Consider the following 18,026-nt stretch of genomic DNA (forward strand, 5'->3'; position numbering starts at 1 on the left):
GAAAATTAATACTAAAACATGTCGGTCAATAAGATCAATTATGTTTGCTAATTTATTGACAAAAACAGATAAATTTAATGAAATGTGTTAATTCAATTAGGAAAACGTTTTTGTAAAAATAACCTTTAATAAACATGATTGTCTTATTAGCAGAAAAAAATTATTATTAGAAAAGCAATGTTTGACTTTTGGGAGACGATTTTTGGCCTCCTAAAATTGCTCTGCGCCCCATGTTCTTAAACAGAGTAAATTTTAGATATGGTATTTTCTTGGGTAAAACCAGTTTGTAAAAGTAAGTTATACAAAAAGGAATTAAAAGACACTTTAAATTGTAAGATTGTTAGGGGAATTGGATCATCAGAAAAATAAAAGTATGTTTCTTAGAACAATGCCTGAACACATTTCATAATTTTTCCCCTATGTTATACCACGCTGAATTCTAATATTTTTCCTATAAATTTACGATTAAATATTTTCTTTGTGCTAAAAGTAGCTACCGAAATTGCCTAAAAATCTCGCAGGTTCAATTAGGCAACAGAAACGCTTGCTGGTCGCTGAAACTGCCGAAACAGTTTATCTTTACAAGCGCCACATATTTCATCTAATCAAACGATAAGCTTTATGCCGATCACTATCAGTAATCACGTCAAGGTTCCTGCCTCTTTCTCTCGTTTTAGCTCTGGTTTTATTACCTGACCGTGCCCGTGTCTCAATTGAAGTGAACTGAACGCTGAGCGCTGAGGAGTGGGATGGAAGTCCCAGATCCCTCCCATCTGATGTGATCGAGCTGCCGCTGCTGCCGAGTTGTGATGTTAAGCCGAAAGCCGCTGGATGGTTCAGTCCACTGCCAGCTACCGGCGACTTCACACCTGCTCAAGCCCAAACAACCCCATTGCGGCAAGCAGTGCAGTCGAACGGATCGATCGAGACCAGAGCAAGCAGTTTGGGTTCCAGTGCCAAGCCGCGCTATAAAGTTTCAACTTTCCTCGGTGCGTTTTGACTTTTACTCTCGTTTCTTGAATCGCAAAAGTTGTGCCGCAGTCTGAAAAGTATCTTTAATTTTTGCAAAGTGTTTTCGTGCTTATGTGCTGGTGTTTATCGAACATTCTGTTTGCTCAACTGCGTTCGATAAAGTTTTTATTAAAGACATTTCGCCGCCTATTTTGATGAGATGCAAATCGCATGTGTTTTCAGTTGGTTGTTTCGTTGTATTTGTATTAGACTTGTAGCGAAATTTAGATTAATTGTTGCTAAAAACTAGTAATGCGTTTTACCTCGGCGTGTTTTTTGTAAAGACTGCTTTCTAACGGAATACAGCTATTAAAAAACTGTATTTAGCAAAAACATATAGTTTCTGATACTTAATAAACAATTTAGTTTAATGGTTTCTGCAATCACGTGCAATTTTTTTCATTACTCTTTTCAGTCAGTCACTTTTCAAAAGTAAATGGGTAAATATTTTTTTGCCAAGCTGCTACTTATCAGATGCAACAGCTTTCTTATGAAGCTGTCGAAAAGTTTTGCCCCAGGCGAACCTATCAGCCGAGGCAGGAATTTATGATACCAAAATAGCACTCCATAAAACAAAAATCTCAGCAGGTTTTCTTATTATTCTGCGCCCGAAAAATTAAGTTTGCAGTCGCTGAAGATAACCATGTGGTAATAAAAGGCCAAAACCAAGCTATGTGTGATATTTTAGGATCACTAATCTAGCAGTATATACAAGGGTTGAAAATATAGCCGTCAGAAATAAGTCCATTAATTATCAATTAGGGTTTAACCCGTCCAGCAACTTGTTTTATGGCACGCCGTGGCGTGTGGAAATATTTGTTATCATGGAAAACTTGCGGGAAGCACTTTCCTTTGGTTTATGATAGACGATTACACGGTAGTTGTCATAAACCTATAATGATAAGCACTTTGTAAGCTCTGTAGGGGTGTACCTGCAAGTACTTATAGACCTAAAATAAGTATAATTAAACTTTTTTTCCTTTTTTTGTTTTTAATAATGTAAAGATGCCAAATAAAGTATCTTTATTTACTTGTAACCAATAATACTATTTTTGAAGCTATAGTAGGTAGACAAATTATAACATTCTTATCTTTTTCACTAATTAATGGACAAGTTATTTACTAGGGTGTTACAAAAATCTCTTCCAACTAAGTTTAATTGGTGTTGAAGACCAATATTGAACCGAAGTTGTATAGTCTTTCGGTTGTATTGTGACTAAAAATATTTCTTCATCAGATCAGGTTTTATTTAGCACTAGTTAAGATCTTATGAAGTTTATTTTTGTGTGTACAAGTGGGTACTTTCACTGATTTCATAGGGAACGGTTTCAAACACGTGCGTGCAGTGCAATTGCTTCAATTTGGTTTGGCATTCAAAAGCAGCGCGTGTTGGAATTGCCGAAAATTCCTGCAATTTGCAATTCAAAGCGAATCAACTCGACCAGACTTGGCTCACTTACGCCACAATTATTTGATTATGACATCCAGAGTGAGAGTGAGGTTCTGTGCGAGATTTCGCGTGCCGCAATTGGCGAACTATTTGCTTAATAGGATAAATGGATAATTGAGTTAAGATGCGTTCCCATGGCGGATGCCCGGCCCAGTCTTCTATTCTTATCTCTAATCTCGAATCGCGAATCTCGAATCTCGAATCTTTCACGTATTATGTTTCCGCATTAGTGGGCTACAAATTGCTTAGCAAAATGTTTGCTCTTCGGTCAGTGTCAATGGCAATTACGCGACCGGCACGCAACAGAACGCCCGGCTATATATAGTTGGGGTGCTACCCGAGATCTAACAAATCGCTGAATTATAACACGCAGTTGTGTGGATGAGACCTCATCATCGGGTTGCCTGCATTTGTGTTGGTTCAATCAGCTTAAACTCGAGTTTAATGAATCGCCAGCACGCACACGAATTGCCGGGCCAGACAATTGCACTTATAAAGTATTGTATAAACAAATTAAATGTATTTCAGGCTCACGTTGATCGGCTGGCACAATGACTGACTTGGAGTCTCCGAAGAACGGAAAGCACCTGGAACATGTGCACCACAACAAGTGAGTACTTTCCGCAAGGCAATCTACTTATTTCTAATTGGTTCCGCATACCTCAAGTGCCCAAGAAATGCAAGCCATAACTAAATGTTAATGTAAGGGGTGTGTTTAGGTAGTAATATACTTAAAAAACTTATTTTAATTATTTAAACAAAAAAGTTGTGAAACACAAACACAAATTTAAAAGAAAACGATAGATAATTACAATGTTATTTTGTATATAAAACAATTTATTAAGACTTCATTGGCCTAAGTTCATATTATTGTTTGTTGGTTTCTTAGTAATTATTTAATATAAAATCAATATACCTTTTTTGTGAGACTGTGCCAACGCCACCGTATACTTGGCGAAGTAAACAAACTCCTCGGGGCCCTGGGGCGATATGGGTTGAATAAACCAGTCGATAACACAACTTGAAAACTGGTTGCGGGGCTAGACGCAAAAAAAAAGCAGACCAAGCTAACCGAAACCGTTTGCAGCAAATGCTGGCCAACCGAAAGGGAAAGTAACACTTGCCGGTTCCCCATTTGCATGGCTCTCACCTCCACCGAAGAACCCTGCTGACCATACCAATTATTAATAAATTTCGCAGCAATGAAATCACGGAAAGCGAACCACTCACCTGGCGCTTCTGGCGCAAACAGCGCTACATTGTGGTGCTGCTGGCCTTCTTTGGATTCTTCAATGTCTACTCATTGCGGGTGAACCTTTCGGTGGCCATTGTGGCCATGACCGAGAACCGAACAGTGCTGGATGGTGATGGAAACATATCCTACGTGCAGGACTTCCCCTGGGACTCAAAGCAGAAGGGCCTGATCCTCAGCTCCTTCTTCTATGGCTACATCCTCACCCAGTTCCTGGGCGGCTATATTGGCACCAAGATCGGTGGCAACATTGTGAGTAACTAACACAAGTTTTAATTAATTAAGATTTTATTTTTATTAATCCCAATGCTTTGCATTTGGCTTTAATGATGAAATGTGAAACATTTAAGGCACAAACTGGTTTGTTGCATTGCATTTTATTAACTGCGGTTTTGTAGGTAGTTATTTCAAAATATAATAACTTTTAAATGAGAATAGTTAACGGAAGATTAATCCGTTGTTTTTTTGTCACGATTTATTGCAAGTTATTGCCAAATAAAAAATACAAGAAATTAATATTCTTATATTTTTTTCCCCAAAGGTATTTGGTACAGGAATTGGTAGCACTGCCATTCTGACGCTGCTCACCCCGCTGGCCGCCAATCACAGCTTGGAGATGTTCCTGGCCGTCCGCATCATCGAGGGATTCTTCGAGGGCGTCACCTTCCCCGGAATCCATGCGGTGTGGGCCCGCTGGTCGCCGCCCTTGGAGCGATCTCGAATGGCATCGATAGCCTTTGCGGGCAACTATGCGGGCACTGTGGTGGCGATGCCGTGCTCCGGATTCCTGGCTACCAAATACGGCTGGGAAAGCGTGTTCTACGTATTCGGCACTATCGGCGTGATCTGGTACCTCATTTGGCTTGTCTTCGTTAAGGCCGGACCCGAACTGGATCGCTTCTGCTCGAAGGAGGAATGCGAGTACATACAAAAGACCATTGGATATGTGGGCTCGAAGAAAATTAAGCACCCGTGGAAGTCCATCTTCACGTCGATGCCCTTCTATGCCATCATGGCTTCGCACTTCTCGGAGAACTGGGGCTTCTACACCCTGCTCACCCAGCTGCCCAGCTTCCTCAGGGGTAAGTTTTCCAAAAAAAAAAATTGGTTAGATTACCTAGAGCATAAGATTAAATACCGAAATAAATTATATCTTATGCTTATCACTTTATCTCTTTGTCATTTTAGATACACTCAACTTTGACCTGGGCAAAACGGGCATCCTGTCGGCCGTGCCTTATTTGGCCATGGGCATCCTGCTGGCCGTGTCCGGCTATTTGGCTGATTGGCTGCAGGTGAAAGGCATTTGGACGACCACTCAAGTGAGGCGCAACTTCAACTGCGGAGCGTTCCTGGCCCAGACGGTTTTCATGATGCTGACGGCCTATCTGCTGGATCCCGCGTGGTCGGTGGTGAGTCTGACCATTGCCGTGGGCTTGGGAGCGTTCGCCTGGTCTGGATTTGCGTGAGTTGTTCGGAAGCGAAAGTCTCTCGGAGATGTGGTACTCATTACTTCATTTGCAGGGTTAATCACCTGGACATTGCGCCGCAGCACGCCAGTGTGCTGATGGGCATTGGCAACACCTTCGCCACCATTCCGGGCATCGTCAGTCCGCTGCTCACCGGCTACGTGGTCACCAACCAGACGAGTGACGAGTGGCGCATCATCTTCTTCATTTCGGCGGGCATTTACCTGGTAGGCTGCGTCATTTACTGGTTCTACTGCTCCGGCGAGCTGCAGGAATGGGCCAAAACGCCCGAGCAGAAGGCCCAGGAGGCCGAGGAGAAGGCCCAACTGCAGTTGACCCAAACCACCGGGTTTGTCAACACAGCCGCCGAATTGAAGGACTAAGCTTTTTAGTTGGGCTTCATTACATCATGAATTTGTGCTCTAGTATTTGTCGTTGTTACGTTTTTGTGATGCTAGCGATATGCGCACCATTGTGTCTGTATTTATGTATGTTAATCCATTTAGTTTTTCTCGACACTCGCAATGAGTGTGGTTGCGAATAAACCAGGCATTTAATTACAAGTGCTTGTTGTTCTTTTTCATGACTGATCCGAAAAGTAGGCAAAAAGCATACTTCATTGGTGTTTTGTATGAATGTCCGAAAGTATGCTTAATAAACTGCAGATCTGCTTTTAACATTTCCTGTTACGTATTATCAGATTTTTAAATACAATTGTTAGAAAATCTTAGTATGTGAAATATTTATTTCTTACTTTTTTTTTTGTAAGTATGCATTTATTACAAAACTTGTTGATGCTAACAATGTACTACAATAAACTTCAATTATGAAGTTTAAGTTTTAATGCATTAGCTTAATATATTTATGAGAACTTGTTTAGTTTTATATTTAGAACTCATTGAAAAATAAGTGATCTATTTTAGGTGTTGAAGTTTGGTCATATAATAACGTATATTTCCTTCCTTTTGAATTGTGAAAAATACCTCGCAGGCTCACCAGCCTGTGCAATTTATACTTTTGGTTGTGTGCTTCTGGGCTAATGGTTGCGTCATGATAAGGGGCGTATACGCAACGTATACGCAGCGTGGCCAGCCGATAAGGCGATGGGAGGAAGGTCGTGTGCAGCGAGTAGGCGAACAATCGCGTGCGCAAAAAATAACGTAGCCTATTGTCTGATAAATTGCGAACCACTCGCCCGCGGCTTGCACACGACTTGATAAGACGGGTCAAATAAACAAATTTGTTTTGGATTTGTGTAATTTTGCACTCGTTCGAGTTCGAGGCAAGCCTAATGGGTATAAAGGAAGGAGGCTTTGACGAAATGGGTCATCAGTTAAATACCCAACAAGCAAGCAAGTGAAGTTTAGTTCTCCTCAGCCAAGGCAATACATAAGATACCTACAAAATGGTGTGCAAGGGTTGCGGAACAAGTAAGTGATTTAAAACAGCAGCAACTCGTATAATTGACAAGTGGTCTCCACCACTCACAGATTGCCAGTGCTCGGCACAGAAATGTGGGGACAATTGCGCCTGCAACAAGGACTGCCATTGCGTTTGCAAGAACGGACCCAAGGACCAGTGCTGCAGCAACAAATGAAGGAGCCAACCAACTGAATATAACTTCTAAACTAACGCTCAACTCCCATCGAGTTGGCCATAATAAATAAAGTTTGTGAAGATTTCGAGCATTTAAAAGTTTCCTTTTTAACTTTCGCTTGTGCGCTCGGTCATTTGACAATCCGATAATTATATTTTTGGCATTTGACAGCCTAAACCAATTATGATGAAATAATAAACATGAGATGGCATTTCAGTTAAGAAAACCGCAAATGAGAATTACAGGAAAAATAAACAAACCTGTTCGCAATGCGACAATTTGGCTGGGCCTGCAAATATCTGTACATTCGCTGATATTTGCACCGGAATTAAAATCCAATCCATCAACGGTGATTTCGGTGAAATGCGAATTGAAAGTTCGTTGAATGGTTGCCTAAACGGCAAATAACAGAAATACCATTTAATTTGCCTGGCCATCGAAACGAAACCAAATTATTTAGTTGTTTCTGTTGGCTACTGAACTCTGCCAATATGGCAATGACAGTGAAATGCATTTTATTTGTAGCAATATAAACCATTTGGTTTCGGGCATAACAAGTATTTGGCCTTTGAGGCAATTTCTCAAAAATTGCCTGCTACTTTTATTGCATTCCAAAAATGTATAAATCTCCTGGCTAGATTTTTCTCAACTCAAATGGCCTGCCAACGGTATCAAAGTGTATCTGTATTGGCCAAATAGTAATAACTTTCCGGCCTAGGTTTATTTATTTAATGGCTATTTAAAGAGCGGTTGAGTTTTCCAATCGAGTGGCTAGGCATGGACTTCCAGCTGTCAAAACCAAATGACCAATTAAAATACAGGCCCTTGTGGACGATTTCAAGCGTCCGTTTCCGGTGCTTGAGCTGTCAAAATATTTATGAAACAACAGTGGTTCAGTTCCATTAGCATAATCAGAGGTGCGTGATTGAGGCGTTTCGAGCAGGCCTTTGTTGCGTGCCGAGCTCGTTTTGTTTCGTTTTGCTTTGTTCCTCGGCGGAAGTGAGTCGCAGTCTTTCGGCTAATCAGGTGTAAATAATGTGACAAGAAAACGCTCTTAAACTTGGACTAGTTTGGATGGATGTTGTGCAGAAAACTATTGAATTTAATAAGCAATGTACCTTAACAATAAAAGTCATTATATACGGCGTTTTATAAAAGCAATACTTCATTTTTTCTTTCTTATTTGGGTTTTTATTTATTTGTTGAAAGTTCTGCTTTTTCATGCATACAAAGTGGCATTGCGTTGAGTGTCATAAGCAATAATAAAATTTCTTTAAATATTTAAACAAACCACAAGCCGGACCAAAAACAAAGAATGGATGTAAGGAATGTTGAAGACGGTTTACCACAGTCAATAAACATAGTTAAGCCAGGTAGGGCAAGAGGCTCTACTAATGCTAACTTTAACAATCTTGTTCCAGATAATAAGGACAAGCCTTTTAGAGCTGTTACAGCCTTAATAATGGTGATACTATTAAATGCTTGCTTCATTGCGGGAATTATACTCTTATACCTGTATTTGAACACTGTTAACGAAGGGACCAAACAACGAATTTTGGACTTTACTATCGTTGGCGGAGCCCTTATTTCGATTCCGATGTTGTATAGAATGGGAGTAAGTAATATTAAAAAAAAATATTTAATTTTCGTCAATGATGTATGTGTTTCACAGGATTTGTCCAAGAACAGACCTAATTTCTACTACATTTAATTAGATATAATTTATGTGTAACACAACGATTCGGCTCAAAATTCTAAGTTTCTATAATCAAACAATCCATGCCTCTAAACTCGTGACTATTAGATAGACTTTCTATATTTTGTGAACTATATATTTACCTCACATACACAACAAATACAAAGAAAGATACAAAGCTGACCGAAATTTAGTGTAAAGCCATAAGATGTCGATCAGAAAGGGTGGTTTGATGTCCTATAACCAGCGGCGCATTGCCCGCTGGTACTTTGGAGGTGTGGCCAGTTCGATGGCCGCCTTAGTGACACATCCATTGGATCTGATGAAGGTGCTTGTCCAGACACAGGCGGAGAAGTTGTCTTTACTTCAGACAACGCGCAAAATTGTCCGGGAACAGGGTGTTTTGGCCATGTACAATGGCATCTCGGCCTCGTTGCTTCGGCAATACACCTATACGCTAACCCGTTTTGGCATTTATTCGATGGGATCGGGCATGATGGACACCAGCACCATGGGCCGCAAAACAACCCTTGCTGCGGTTGCTGGTGGAATTGGCGGCTATGTAGGCGCCCCTGCGGATCTGATCAACGTGCGCCTGCAAAACGATGTCAAACTGCCGCCAGAGCAGAGACGCAAGTAAGTGATTCATATTTTTATTTATAAATAAACCTAAATTAATATATAAAAAAAATATGTGTCAGAAATTGTAAGTTTGTCCAATGAACTTTTTTTCTAAACAAGAAAAGATTTTTTATTAAAGTAAATACGTTTCAGCCGCAAATCTTAATATCTTAATTTTTTGAGAAAACTGATAAATACACATATATATAAACAGTTGGGTAGGGAACTTTTAGGGACAATTTAAAGGCCATTTGTTTGTGAATTTTTAAGTGATTTTTGCATTTTAGGTTTAATTTTTGGAAAAGTATACTTGTATATGTATATTGTTCAAATGAATTATAATTATAATACCATATTTGCAGCTACAAGCACGCCATCGACGGACTGGTACGCATCACCCGCGAGGAGGGCTGGCGCAGCCTGTTCAACGGCTCCTCGATGACCGCCCTGCGCGGAATGTTCATGACCGTGGGCCAGATCGCCTTTTACGAGCAGAGCAAGGACAGTCTGGTAAAAATGGGCATGCCGGAGAATATGGGCACCTACATTGTTGGATCGATCATCTCGGCCATGGTGGCCACCACCCTCACCCAACCGATCGACGTGGTGAAGACCCGGCTAATGAACGCTCCGCCCGGCAAGTTCTCGGGACTAACGGATGCATTTATCAAGACTTCGAAGGAGGGACCGCAGGCCTACTTCAAGGGTTATACGCCCGCCTTAACTCGACTACTGCCGCACACTGTTTTACTCTTTGTGGGTCTCGAGTACTTGAGGACCCATTTTGGCTACCTGCCTGAGCCAAAGCCGACGGGACCATATTATCGCTACAGCGACGAGGTTTAATCGCCTTTCAATGTGTTTTAAATCTCCAGTGTCGATATTACATGTTCTGTTCCAATATATTGGATTGTTGTAGAGGTCTTTTTTAATATAAAAGCGCAGCGCTGTGAGCAATACGTAAAAGAAATTTGATTTAAAATTGTTGTTGTTAAATTCAGCTTAGATTAAACAGATTTTTTTTAATTTAAGAAAACTTTTTACAGTGAACTGACATATTATAATCACTACAATTTGTGTCCTATTTTCAGGTTTTTAATATTAAAATAAAATCTCAAATTTGCAACTTGCATTTTTTTTTGACCAAACTTTTTCTCTGCTTTTATTTTGCTTTCACGATTCACTTCTTTTTATTTTGGCCCCGTTTTGCTGGCATACTGAATGAATGCTTTATGAGGTGAGGACCTCCATTACCCAGATGAATGCTTTAATGTCCTTTAAAGCTAATGAAGCTGCCGTGTAAAAGTGGAACTCGCATTTCGGCGAGGAAGTCATAATGTGAGCGCACAGGGCTGATGTCGTGTAATCGCATTAAAGCCATTAACAGGAAACACGAGAAATGGGAGAATAGAAAGGAAAGTCGGTGTGGAGACACGATTTCTTCACACGGGAAAACAATCATACGCCTCGTGAGCCGGACAAGACTCAAGGTGAGTGTTACTCGAGCATTTATCGATGCCATCTTCCATAATATAATAAAGCCAACCAAGGAGTTTTCAATGTCCTAAACAGTCTTTACTGTACGGCAACTTTTCAGCTCGTTTTCAGCCAGCCCTTAGGCCGCTCCAAAGCTAATTACATTTCGTAAGCATTAAAAATTCAATGCGTCCCAAAGCTTCTCAGAATCAGCTTGCTCATGTGAGTGGCTGAGGAAATTATAATAAATAATTATTATGGAAAAATTTTAATTTCACCGGGCAGTAGACATGCGTTGTGTTTAATAGTCGTTCTTACATATGTGTGCGCAGATTAAAGCTGAACGTTGATGGCAAAATTGAATTTAATCGGAAACCCTCGGGTTGCGGTGATATTCGCTTGGTGAAAAATCATTGAACGGTTTGAAAACGATTTTATGTGTTAATAAACATTTAAACTGTGTCTGTGGTGGATTAATTGTTTTGAAAGATAAAACCGTTATAAAATCAATTGTCATCAACACTAATGGTTATTTCATTGGTTGCGAAAAAAAGATATTTATCGTTGAAAGTTGTGGCAAATTGTATAAAATAAATACAGGCATTAAATATGTTTATTTAATATTTTTCCGACATGTTAAGGCTCCATAATCTGAACACTATATAAATTTTGTTAAACAAAATACTTTTAAACTTTTAAAGTAAATCAACATTTTGAAGACTTTATTAATTCATTTTTTAGGGTGATGATAAAATAATTAGCTGTTGTTAAATCAACCGTTTCTTGTTGTTCTAGCCAAAACACCACCCGGAAACTTTATGGCACCGATTTGATGCCCACTGGAAGTACATAATAAAAGTGCCATTTGGTTGCGCAAAATGTATGCAAATTTACCATGTGCCTGCGCAGCATCAGTTGGCAAAAAACACGCCAGTCGAAACATGGGCAATAACGACCACAGCGACAAATGCATAAATCAGTTTTAATGCAAATTTCGTTACATTCAGTGTTGTCGTCTCAATAAGCAGTCATTAATATGCTGCGCCTGCTGCATAAATTGTGTGATTTTTGCGGTTTTGCTTAATTGTGCGCACTGTCGCAAGAACAACAACCAATCCGGGTCCTTAGCAATTATTCATGCGATGGTCAAGGACAACAGCTACCAGTTGCCGCACATTTGTGGTTGGCATTTTGCGTAGCAATTGGCGTGGAATATTACTTGGCTGCAGTCAAAGAAAATCCATAATCGTTGTTAGGTTAAGTAAATGTTTTGCTTAAAAGTATAAATAGATCTTTGGAAGACAAAATAAAAACTTATTCACGTTTTATTTTTATTTGTAAAAATTTTATTGAGTAATATTTGTTTTCTGTTTACATTCATTTAAAATTGATATTGTGGGTTTGTTTCCTGAATTTAAATTTTTTAACAGAAATTTAGTTAAATAGTTATTAGTTCTTTGCAAATGTTTGAACATAAAATGTGATGGGTTAAAGTGTCTTATAGTAATAACAATTTTAAATAGCCCAATATATAGTATTTACATTATTAAACACAATAAGTTATTCGAGTGCATTTATGACAGAATGGAGTCGCAGCAAGGCGTTTGGAATTGCCGGCCATTTAAATGCAGGCCAATAAATTCGAGCAGTTGAAGTGGCGCTTTGTCTGGCCCGGCCGTTTATCCCGGCATTATCCGTTTTATGCACGGAAGTCCATTTATATTGCCAACCGGCGACGGCCGAGGCACAAATGAAGTGGAGTTCCCGGCACGAAACACGCAGAGGAGCCCTTTAATACCTTCGTGGCCGCCTCCATTTCCCCGAGATGCCAGGATGCAATAAACTTCTAAATCAGTCGATTAAGCTGCGAACTGCAAATGCCCCTAAAAGCAAACGAAACATACGCGAATGAGAGTGCGTGCCAAATGTGCACGAGCAAAAAGTTTCTGAAAAATGTCGGGCAATTAAAATAAGTAGCGAGAACCTCGAGGGAGTGAGTTGCCATTGGAAGTTGCCTCTGCTTCGGTTCGCTTTGTTATCTCTCGTGTGGATTTGACTGTCAGCAAAGTAATCTGCGAGCCCGGGGGTTAAATTAACTCCGGGGAAACGGGTGGATTAAGCTGAACATTTCGCACCATTTAATTATGCTTTAATTTAATTGTAGGTAGCGAATTTGGATTTAGCTTACCACTGCTTAAGGCAACTCGGAGGTGATTTAAAGCCAAAGCAAGTGTAAAAATACACAATTGCACAAAAATACACACTTTTTAAAAGAAAATGGGATTGTAAAATTAGTCAATATTATTTTTTTTAGCTACTTATATTTTTCACAAATGCTTAATGTATTTTTCAAAGCAATATTTGAATTTTTAAACATTTTATTGGAGTTAAATTTGAATTAAATTGTTATTTTCAAGTTGGCTTAAAGTGCCGAAGGTCAATCGCTTACAAACAAAAATAAGCAATTTAGAGCATAATAAAAATACATAAAGAATGTCCAGAAAAATGTCAATATAAGAGATTAAAGCCATATTTATGCCCTGCCGTTTAATTCCTAAAATACCTCTTTTGTCAATTTAAGATGTCTTGAAATAAAACCCTAGAGTGAACTAGAATTCACTGCGCCATTGAACTCATGACTTGAGAACTTCTTCTGAAATGATTTTGCCAAATGGACTTTGCATTTAGTGGAGCCATTTTACAAAATAAACACAAACGTACGATAAGAAATTCCGAACACATCGAAAGGTAGTTGGCATCTGTCTGCCGGAGATTTGTTGGCCATTTGAATGCTCGCCACATACATGAAAGCAGGAAGCATAACAGTTTATCTTTATAATTAGATCTCATCGTTTCTATCTTGGCCAAAGTAGTGCACAATGGCAAAAACCACTTCCACAGCCATTTGCCCCCGTCAGAGGGTCATGATGTCTGGTTACACGTACTCCGCTCCGGAGGCCATAAGCGAACCCAAACCCATCGTGAACCGAACCGAACCGCGAATCGCGAAACTTGGCTCATTAAAGATTAAGACGCATTAACACAAATGGTGTGAGGGTCTAGCAATTTGGGCGCCATCAGCGTAAATATTTATGCAAATTGGGATTACAAGTATTTTGTACCTATTTCGTAAGGCCGCCTTGTGGAAACTTTCAGTGCTCTGCGACTGAGATAGCTGCGGATAATGCCCAAAATTGAAATTTAATTAGAATTAAACTCATGGGTTTCGATGGCTGAAAACTGAAAAGTTTCTTAAAGTTCTTCCATTATTTTGCTACCAATGACCTTGTTGTTTGGGCGCTCTTGCAGCTGCATCTTTGAGCTTTTAACCCAAACCCCCGCCCCTTTCGATTTTCCCGCTGGCTGGTTGCTGGTTTTCCCGCTGCAGCTGGTCTTTGTTTCGACATGGCAGTTTGCATTTCCCGCACTCGAGGCCATCGCCTCAGCTTACAAAAAAATACGAAAACTCTCGCCAAACAAATGCATGCGGTATAATTTAAGCTGCCACGGAGCGAAACCAACTTCCAGCTCATAAAATTTCGAGGTAAGTTGAGTTGAACGGCCAAGGCTGCCAGGATTTAGATAAATGAAATGCATAAAGATCTAGCTGCCGGCATCTGAGGTCAACTGCCATGCATTCCATTTCCAGCTGGATGGCCGTAAAAGGACGCAGCTCTTTGTGGCGCACACAAAAAATATCAATTTCAAGGAGATATCCGCTGGAAAAATTTGAGTTTCGCAATGAAAAATATGAAAACTGTTGAAATATGAAACTAGAGTTCTACAGGACTGAAAATGTGATATATATGTATGCAAAGTTTTAATTAGTCTATGAATATGAAACTAAAATCCACTTTTCAATGTTTTTACATATTTTGTTATTTGCAGCTGCTAGGATTTTTAAAATTATCGTGTATTTATAAAAGTAGAAGCCAACAATTCAACAACATTTGAAATAAAGGTTCTGGATTTTTGCATTCCCTATGAAAGAAAACTCCTTAATTTCAGTTTGCATAGCTTTCCCTTAGCGGATTAGCTTGTTTATCGACTTTCGCTCCAAGCTGAGCTCATCAATATGCATTGAATTTGAATTGAGTGGGAAAACTTGTCGGGTGCTTTGATGTCTGTCAAATGCTTATTGGGAACATTGTTTCCTAATGCAATTAGACGCATTTATGCGCAATTTCGGTTGGCCCACTCAGCCATCCACCTCCCACTCTCCACACTGTCATCGTAGACATGGCAATTTCCCAGCTGCTTGTTTGTGGAAATTTCATTACTTTGTGTAAACAAAGTGCACGTGCTCGATGCGCCTCCTTCTCGGTCTCCCGAATCCTGAAGGATTCTCTCTGTGGGAGTGGCGCATGCGCGGATAAACCGGAAAAAGTTCTCATTTTGTGGGAAGGCGGCATGAGATATGGCATTAAATCATTCTACGTTTTCCTGTGTTTCATTCAATTATCAAAAATAATTTAAAATAATTTTATGTGCCGCAGCCACACACCCAGACAGTCATCGTTTAGAAATAGACTTACATACTTACTTCTCCCGGCTGGTCACGTCGTAATCAGCAAAAGGTTTCGCCTAGTTGTGGCTGTAAACTCGCCTACGTGACTCCCATAGCCGATGAGCCCGAAAGCGTTCGCATAAATACAAAAATTCCTAATTTATGTAGTTTACGTTTTGGATTTATTGCGTCTACTATTCGGCTGTTGTATATCATTTATCTGCGGCTGGAAATGGATATGTATGGCGCTTTAAGCGTTTCACGCTCCACACGGCGTATGAGCAGCGTGCTTAAAGCCTTTTAGCCCCACATGGCGTATGAGCAATGTGCTTGAGCCGCGTTTAATGCGTGTGCCAATTTTAGCGGACCGAAGTGGCGCTCTACTCGAGTACAATTGCTTGACTTTTTAAGAGTGCCACTAGCCAAGAAGGCATCATCAAACTGCATGCAGTTCATTAACTAATTAAGCAAATTACCACGGCCTATGGCTAATGGAAGAAAAGCAAGTCGGAGACACGTTTTCGCACTCGCACTGGGACCGGAATCGATCTTTGGGGAGCCCTAAAGCTGCGACATGTCGAGGCGTATCCCCAAAAAACGGGAGTCACACCTTCTTTTGCGCCCCGCATGAACAATCTCATAATCAGCATAATTTTCCTGTAAATACAAGATACAAGATACAAGACACAACCGAAAGTCAGAGGCACTTGACTCGCCGAGATTCTTGGCCAAAGGCAAGACCCTGATGCTGGTGGCCCAGATTATGCACTGAGATAATTATCTGGCCACTTGCCGCTCATCCTGCCAATGCCAATTCCATTTCACTTTCGCCGCTTTATGCCCCTCGACTGCTGTTGGCAAGTTGGGCCCCTGAGACCAGTTGGCCAAGAATAATGTTTGCCGTGTTATTATCTCTTGTTGGTGGGCGTGGCAAGCGGCGAGTGTCATAAATAAAATGGCAACTATGTGGCGGCCCCCTTTTCTCCACTTAGGCACTATTATTAGGCAAATATATATATTTGGGGCTATGGTGGCTATTGCCGGGACCGCCCGTTGGCCAGTTTGGCTTTATTACCGCTGCTCAAATTTGATTTCGTTTGCGCTAATTGCTGGCAGTGTAGAAATATGGCCAGCCATTAATCACAGATACAACTCCTGACATGCCACCAACAAAAGGCACACAAGTATGCACTGTGTGTAAGCCAATTGCCGAAGGGCGGCGTATTTTATTGGTTGTATGCCGTGTAAACAATTATAGTTACACACAATAATATTTGCCCGCTTCGAGGCTGTTTAATCAAGGTGAGCTGGGCTGTGTGGGTGATAGACGGAGCATATATCAGATCACTTACCAATTTGCTGTCCATATGCATAACCCATTTAATCTGCTTGGGCTGCCGCGTCACTCTCATTTGCGCAGACAAATGAATCGCAGGAATGTCAAGAAATTCATTAGCTCTGCGATAAATAATAAATGGTTTCCTGTTTACCGCTCGTGTGCCTTAATAGCTTAGCAGCGCTTTATTTGCACATTAAAAAGTCAAGCACATTCTGGGGAAATAGAAAAGTAATATTCAAGGGCTTGTGTAATAAACGAGTGGTTAAAGAAATGTATACTCTAAATAAACACCATCTTATAATACTATTTTACAAATTTGAAACCTAAATACTGTTTATATAAACTAAAACCCTTGGTAAGGGCTGTTTTCAAAAAAGAATATAAATTTTAGTTACTTCAATGCTTTAATTACAGTCCTTATAATATCTATTAAATATTCAGCACTTTTTGTGCTATTGAAGTGATTTTCTTTATATGGAGGAATGACAAAACCATATAACTTAACCGACTACCTTCTGTTTCTCTTCACACGGACTCGACATAATGTGAGCTCATAAATTGTCTAAAAAGCAACTGACTCGAAGAAAAGGCCCACAAAATACAGGGCCAAAAACATACAAACAAACGTAAGTTATTTTCTGTTGCTGGAAGGGATAGTACAAGTCATGTGGCCAAACGTTTTCATGCTCGAGTTTTCATCCGCGCTCGTGGATTCCAGGAACTGTTTGTCATGCCAAAGTCAATTTACTCCGCTCAAAGACACTTTATTGGTAACTCGACAAATGCAAACGGCGCAAAAGGATGTGCATGTCCTGCGGGCAGGGGAGAGCTAAAAGTTTGCATGTCATTCAAGCCGCACTTCATTTCATCGAACGGCTGCCATTCTTTTTTGGCCATTTTCCTCCATTTGTGGGCCACCAAGGTGTGAAACAATGTGTCAGGCTGTCGGCCAAAAGCGAAAAAGGAGAAATAATTTGCAGTCTCAGGACTCGGAACACAGTTTCTGCTGCCATTTTTGTGCTGAGCAATTTTAATGCACTCCCACTGTGTTCTGGGTGGCAGTCTTTTCGGGCAGATTTGTTTTGCTTATCCCAAAATGTAATTTGCTCTCCATCTCCAACATGTTGAAAAGTTTCAGCCGAAAGTGTGCTTCACTACAAAATATTTGCGAGTGCGAGCATGGCTGTGTTATGAGCTAATGCACCAAGGAATTCACTCAGCTACATTTTCATACGCTCAATTATTTAATACACGAGACGAACAAAAGCTTCACTTGCAGGCCCTGCTCTTAACTTTATCTGTTCTTGTTTATTCGAGGGAAACAAAGTTGAACTGTTCGCTCTTGAATGGCTTTAACATGGAGGTGGTGGGGGCTGGGAGGGCTTGTTGGGTGCTCCTCGGTGGAGTACTAGCAATTATAATGCCGGCTATATCGCCTTTGAACAGCTCGTTGTCTGTCATAGACATGCCATCGATTGCAGCCGTTCTGCTCGGGCCAACTTTATGGCCCATTTGGCTCCTAGTGCCCTTAGCACTTAGAAAATGAATTGCCCATAACAACATACAACAGTAATAATATGTTTTAAATTGTGAAAGCAGTATTAGTCA

The 18,026-nt window shown here is 40.4% G+C and overlaps 4 protein-coding genes across 4 annotated transcripts; all 4 read left to right on the plus strand.

Annotated features, from left to right (window-relative positions):
- The first annotated feature begins 829 nt into the window (after window positions 1-829).
- Window positions 830-5,745, plus strand: LOC128266707 (sialin). Its single transcript, XM_053003406.1, has 6 exons — window positions 830-989; window positions 2,990-3,071; window positions 3,662-3,965; window positions 4,255-4,795; window positions 4,902-5,178; window positions 5,238-5,745. Exons 2-6 carry the CDS (start codon window positions 3,013-3,015, stop codon window positions 5,563-5,565), a joined length of 1,509 nt encoding a protein of 502 aa, XP_052859366.1. The 5' UTR covers window positions 830-989; window positions 2,990-3,012; the 3' UTR covers window positions 5,566-5,745.
- A 627-nt stretch (window positions 5,746-6,372) lies between these two features.
- Window positions 6,373-6,877, plus strand: LOC128266732 (metallothionein-2). The gene is made up of 2 exons (XM_053003449.1): window positions 6,373-6,612; window positions 6,673-6,877. The coding sequence occupies exons 1-2, from the start codon at window positions 6,588-6,590 to the stop codon at window positions 6,777-6,779; spliced, it is 132 nt and encodes a 43-aa protein (XP_052859409.1). The 5' UTR covers window positions 6,373-6,587; the 3' UTR covers window positions 6,780-6,877.
- A 1,121-nt stretch (window positions 6,878-7,998) lies between these two features.
- Window positions 7,999-8,593, plus strand: LOC128266728 (uncharacterized). Its single transcript, XM_053003445.1, has 3 exons — window positions 7,999-8,152; window positions 8,201-8,394; window positions 8,452-8,593. Exons 1-3 carry the CDS (start codon window positions 8,095-8,097, stop codon window positions 8,488-8,490), a joined length of 291 nt encoding a protein of 96 aa, XP_052859405.1. The 5' UTR covers window positions 7,999-8,094; the 3' UTR covers window positions 8,491-8,593.
- Window positions 8,594-8,663: 70 nt separating this feature from the next.
- On the plus strand, window positions 8,664-9,993 carry LOC128266718 (mitochondrial dicarboxylate carrier). The gene is made up of 2 exons (XM_053003427.1): window positions 8,664-9,111; window positions 9,459-9,993. The coding sequence occupies exons 1-2, from the start codon at window positions 8,684-8,686 to the stop codon at window positions 9,940-9,942; spliced, it is 912 nt and encodes a 303-aa protein (XP_052859387.1). The 5' UTR covers window positions 8,664-8,683; the 3' UTR covers window positions 9,943-9,993.
- Window positions 9,994-18,026: the final 8,033 nt, after the last annotated feature.

Source organism: Drosophila gunungcola, chromosome 3R (genome assembly GCF_025200985.1).
Source record: "Drosophila gunungcola strain Sukarami chromosome 3R, Dgunungcola_SK_2, whole genome shotgun sequence".
NCBI lineage: Eukaryota > Metazoa > Arthropoda > Insecta > Diptera > Drosophilidae > Drosophila > Drosophila gunungcola.